The 5,651-nt window shown below is 47.9% G+C and overlaps 1 protein-coding gene across 1 annotated transcript in view; it reads right to left on the bottom strand.

Annotated features, from left to right (window-relative positions):
* Positions 1 to 215: 215 nt before the first annotated feature.
* VSX2 (visual system homeobox 2) overlaps positions 216 to 5,651 on the bottom strand; it is a 32,167-nt gene continuing 26,731 nt past the window's right edge. Inside the window, 4 exon segments of the mRNA XM_056820867.1 lie at positions 216 to 952; positions 954 to 1,198; positions 2,802 to 2,949; positions 2,951 to 2,992. Coding sequence (XP_056676845.1) covers positions 860 to 952; positions 954 to 1,198; positions 2,802 to 2,949; positions 2,951 to 2,992 — 528 coding nt within the window. The 3' untranslated portion in view covers positions 216 to 859.

A 5,651-nucleotide genomic window follows, 5' to 3' on the forward strand; every position in this document is an offset into this window, starting at 1 on the left:
AAAGAAAGAAAGAAAGAAAGAAAGAAAGAAAGAAAGAAAGAAAGAAAGAAAGAAAGAAAGAAAGAAAGAAAGAAAGAAAGAAAGAAAGAAAGAAAGAAAGAAAGAAAGAAAGAAAGAAAGAAAGAAAGGAAGGAAGAAAGAAAGAGAGAAAGGAAGGAAGGAAGGAAGGAAGGAAGGAAGGAAGGAAGGAAGGAAGGAAGGAAGGAAGGAAGGAGCCTCAGATATTCAATGACAGATGCTCTCAGAGGAGGATGGAGATGGATACCAAGGAAGGAAGCCACTGTGAGGAGGTGGCTACATGCTAGAGTGTTGGGGTATTGGATTTGGGGTTTGTATCTCCAGCCTCTTTGAGAGCAGTAAACCATAACAGGTCTTCAGAAATGAGGAAGATGGATTTGAAAAGGGCTGGAAGCTGGGGGTAGGAGGGCAATGCCAGAGGATGCTTTGGAATCCAGACTACAGAAGTCAGTGAAAAAGGCTCTGAAGGGATGGGTTTGTACAGTGAAACTACAAACATGGAGGCAAAGGGGTTTGGCAGAGAGGGTTTAAGGGGAGTGAGGGGTCTTTCAAGGGCAGGAGATACAAGAAAAGAGAGAGATAGGTCAATATGGTCCAAAGCCTCTGTCCAAGATTAAGATAGTAGTTGTTCAGTGCCACATAACAGGGGATACTGAGGGACCTATGAAGTGCAGGATGAAGTCAGGAGAGTCTCTGAAGAAGCCGCATGGACCGGGCCCTTTGCATCACTCAGAGGCTTGGGGACTTGCCTCCGGGGTACTCCTACCAACAAGACACCAAGGGCTACCACTTCACGGGGGACAAGAGTCCTGCAGTAGCCCCATTGGGGGCTGCCCTTGGCTTAAACCATCTTCTCATCCTGAGGCTGCAGTGGGGTGGGTCTCTCCGTTTGCCTCTCCTCTTCAGGGGATGCCTCCTCCTCCTCCACCTCCTCTTGCTTCTCTGCTTTCCGAGTCAGGGCTTTCCCCCCCAGATATGGTCCCCAGCACTTTGGTGCTGTGTTCCTGAGCTTTGGCCCTGAGGGCGGCAATGCTGTTTTCCCTCAGTTCCTCTTGAGAGATGGTGGCTGCTTGGGGGTCAGGGCCCCTTTCTTCCTTCTCGCTCTTGTCAAGCTTGGGCAAGGCCTGGCGCTCCACCTCGGGCTTCCTCCCCGTCTCCGCAGCTGCCTCCAGAGACTTTTGTGCATCCCTAAAAAGAATTGTTGGTATTCGGTTTAGAAAAGCGCCTGGGCATGGGAAAGCCATCTTGAACTGAAAACAGCAAAGATAAAAGAGAGGCCAGAATTAAGGATGAGCAGAAAGCCTTGCTTCACACAGAAGTCACCCCGAGGCCTAAGGGCAGTGGGTTTTAGGGAGAGGGATAAAGAAATAAAGCTATAGAAGTGAAACCTAGGATCAGGGAGCCGGGAGAGATTGAGGATAAAGCACTTAGGATAGAGGACCCAGACTGAGGGGTGAATGGGAGCCCATTTATTTGGAGCATCTGTCAGTCATTCATTCAATGAACATTTATTAAGCTCTTCCTGCATACCAGCATGGGGGATTGAAGTAACAGCTGAGGATACATAGAAAGACAAAAACATAGTCCCTGCCCTTCAGGTGTTCATACACTAATGAAATCTGACTCTTCCCATCTCTGAGGTTTCAGGTCATATAGAGGAAAGGCCATTCAGTGCCTTGGTTAGAAATTCACCCAGAAGGTAGAGAGGGGAATGAGATTTGTGGAAGGAAGGAGGAAAGGAAGTCCATTAACCTTTAGGGCAGGGGTTCTCAAACTGGGGTCTGTAAACTTTTTTTTAATTTTAATAACTATTTCAACATAATTGGTTTCTTTTGTAATCCTTTGTATTTTATGTTATGCATTTGCAAATATTCTGAGAAGGTCCACAGGTTGCTTAAGATGGCCAAAGGAGTCCATGACACTTACAGAGTATGGTTATACTTCTATTTTAGAGGGTTCTGGGGGACCCAGGGACAGATCAAAGGGACTTAAGATTCTTCTCAGGTTGGGGGCAGCTGAGTGGCTCAGTGTATTGAGAGGCAGGCCTAGAGATGGAGGTCTTGGTTCAAATATGACCTCAGACACTACCCAGCTGTGTGACCCTGGGCAAGTCACTTGACCCCCATTGCCTAGCCCTTACTGCTCTTCTGCCTTAGAACCAATACACAGTATTGAATTCCAAGATGGAAGGTAAAGGTTTAAATAAAAAGGTTCACCTCAGGTCCCCAGAGCTAAACTGTCCCATTCATGAGCACTAAGCTTGGGACAGAGAAAAGCAATGGAAAAATTCTAGAGCAGTGGTAGAATACTTATTGAAGGGGGAAAGGGCTCCTCCTAGGAGCCAGTGAGGCAGATGAGTTTATTAGCTATGAAGACACAGCTCCCAGGAGAAGAGGATAAGTTTAGGTAATATTAACTGTAACAGGCTCCAGAAGAACACATATCTGAGCTCCCACATCTAGACAACAATACACATTTTTCTAGGATTCTGAGCTCTGGGCAGAGATGCTTTCTATAAGGGCCAGGCATGGGAAGCTAGGGTGGGCAGGTCCCCACTAGGGTCTCCAGGGCAGGATTCTGATTAGGGATAGAAAGACTTCATCAGGTCTCTTTTTCAGTCACTCCTTTCTCCTCCCCACCCCCTCATCCGTCTAGTTGGGAAGGCATCCATCTTCCCAATGTAAAAGCTTTTTGGAATTAGTGCAGGACCTGCAAGGAAGGTCCAGATCTCTGTCTCTCCATTGCAAGGACAGTTGCTTCCCTAGTGCCCTGCTGAGGGGGATGGTATCTTACAAGTAGCCATGGGGCACAGGATTCCATGATACCATCCTTGGCCGATTTGAGGATGGACTCTGGCAGTGGAATAGAGTGGCGAACCATAGCTCCATACAAGCCATACTCTGCCATCACACTGCTCCGGCCCCAGCACTTCCTCCCGTTTCCTCCACTTGGCTCGGCGGTTTTGGAACCACACCTGTGGAGGAAGAATGTGAAGAGTGATTTTGTATAGTCAATGGAATACTGGATAGCTTAATATGAGCTAATATGTTCCAAGTCCCTAAGTAGACCTTTAATAATCCATGTGACCATGGGTAAGTCACTTGACTCTCCAAGTCTCACTTTCCTTGTCTGTAAAATTAGGATGTTGGCTAGATGACCTCTGAGACTCCCAGTTTTAAATCTAGAATCCTAAGCCACATATTGGAAGGGTCAGGCTCAAAGCTTCCTTTGAACTAGAACTCATACATTAAAAAATGTGCACAGAATTCATTGTTTCCCAAGGTGCTAATATGGTGATTATCCATCCAGCTCCTATGCTGTTCTCCACAATGTCTTGTTTTCTTGTTTTTCAGTTGTATGCATCTCTTTGTGATCCCATTTCCAGTTTTTTTTTTAGCAAAAATGGGAGTGACAAACCATTTTTTTTTCTTCAGCTTATTTTACAGAAGAGGAACTAAGAAAAACAAGGTTAAGTGACTTGACCAGGGTCACACAACTGGTACCTCTCTGAGGTTGGTTTTGAACTCCAGGCTCAATGTTTAATCCCTCTAGAATAAGGAAATGGTATGGGGAAAGTATTTGGAGTCAGAGAAACATAGGTGGTGTATCTTGCTCTCCAGTTCACTATGTAACTCTGGTCAAGTAATTTTTCCTCTTTATACCTCAGTTTCTGCTTCTGCAAAATGGGGATCCTAATAATTATTGCCGACCTCACTGGTTTGTGAGATGATAATGTGACCATAAGTGACAAAACAACAACATAAAGCGGTATATAAATGTCAGCCATGATCATCTCTATAGCCCATCTCTCCTCCCCCCAGCTCTGAACCACAGGTACAGTTCATCTTGCTGAGGAGGTAAATCATAAAATCGCAGCAAGGTTTAGTGACCCAGAGAGGTAATTTGAATTCTTGTCCTCTGTTTCAGGATCTGTGAACTTCCCACGCGAAGAGAAAAAGAACAGAGGGGCAATGGAGAGCTAGGAGGGAAACCAGGGGCCAGGTAGAAGGTGATATTCAGGTGTTAGGGGACCTAAGATTGCTGCCAGGGGAATAAAAAAAACCCCGGGCTTGGCGTGCGGCTTATCCCCAATCTGTCAGGCAACTAAGTGATGAAGTAGAGAGAGCCCTGGACTGGAGTTCATAATCCTCCCTCAAACACTTACTAATTGTGTGACCCTTTGTCTGCCTCAGTTCCCTCATCTGGAAAATGGAGATAACAATCACAGCTACCTCACGGGGTTGTGAGGATAAAATGAGATATTTGTTAGATGCTTTGCCAGCCTCAATTTAGCTCTATGTAAATGCTGGTTGTCATCACTATGGGTCTGAGAGTGTAAGTCCCTCCATCTCCAGTTCAACATGGCCTTTCAATCCTATCTCCCATTCTTCTTGGGTAACTAAAGCGATCTCACTTTAGACTTTACAAGGGGGAGGAATTTACAGTCGAAATTCTTTCAGGAACCTCCGGGGATCCGGGCTTGGGAGAGTTGAGTGATTGTTGGGCTCTGGGATAACTAACGGTAGGGCAGCATTTAGGAGAGAAGAAAGAACCCTGCCCTGCAGTCATGCTGGGAAGGTGGAGGCTTGGGCAGAGAGCGCGTCGCTGGGGGGTGGGGGTGGGGGCGCCCCCTCTCAGCTCCTGGACGCGGGCAAGAAAAGACCCTGAAATCTTCAGTAAATAGGCGGCTGCATCTCTCGGCTTTGACCCCTGGGGGCAGCGAGTGCCAAACCACCCAGAGAAGCAAAAGGGAGAGGATGGAGATGAGAAGGTGGATGGAGACGGAGACGGGGATGGGAGGCGCTGGCGGGGGTGGGGATGGAGGGCGGGAGAGGGGTAGAGATCGGCTGGGGAAAATCTATTAGTTTTTTCTCTCTGATTTCCATTCTTCTCCTGTCGCCTCTCTCTTTCTCTCCCGCCCTCCATCCATCCTCCCCTCCCTCCTCTCCCCCACCCGCTCCGCGGCCCCCGCCTACTCCCCCCCACCAGCCTTTCCCTCGCCCGTGGAGGTATCAGCTTTTGATGAAAAATTGCTCGAGCTCTATTCAGGAGGCGGCAAAAGAAGAGTCACCCCCAGGGGCAGCCCTGGGCTGATTGAAAAATAAGTTAATTTCAGTTTGAATCGATGGGCCTCAGGCACTGAAATATCACGGGAAATTAAAGCGGTGGCTCTCCCGGGAGCCTCACCATTGACCCGCACTAATTAATGCCGGGGAGTTAGCGCACGCTTCTCCGGGAGCCGAGTTTCCCCCTTCCCGAGGGACCCCCAAACACTTCTCATTTAACTAATTAGACGAGGAAAATTGGGTGTTAATTTGTTTAGGACTTTTTTTTTTTCCTCTTCCCGCCCCCCCCCCCCCCCAGTAGCACCCCCCGCCCTCTCGCCCCTTCCCGGGGAGGTGCGGGCAGGGCTGGAGATGAATGCATGGGGTTCGCTGGCAGATGGATGCCCGGGTCACTCTGCAATCTTCTTCGAGTTGATTGCTTGATTAGGTCGTTAGCACATTAAAAAAAAAATTGCTTGCCGTCTGGTGCTGGCGTGATGAGTGGGACGCGGCGGCAGCGCCTGGGTAATTTATCTTTTTATACGGCAAAGAATTTGATTTCCATCTGCAGATATATGGAGGCGCCTT

The sequence above is a fragment of the Monodelphis domestica genome, chromosome 1, assembly GCF_027887165.1.
Source record: "Monodelphis domestica isolate mMonDom1 chromosome 1, mMonDom1.pri, whole genome shotgun sequence".
Classification (NCBI taxonomy): domain Eukaryota; kingdom Metazoa; phylum Chordata; class Mammalia; order Didelphimorphia; family Didelphidae; genus Monodelphis; species Monodelphis domestica.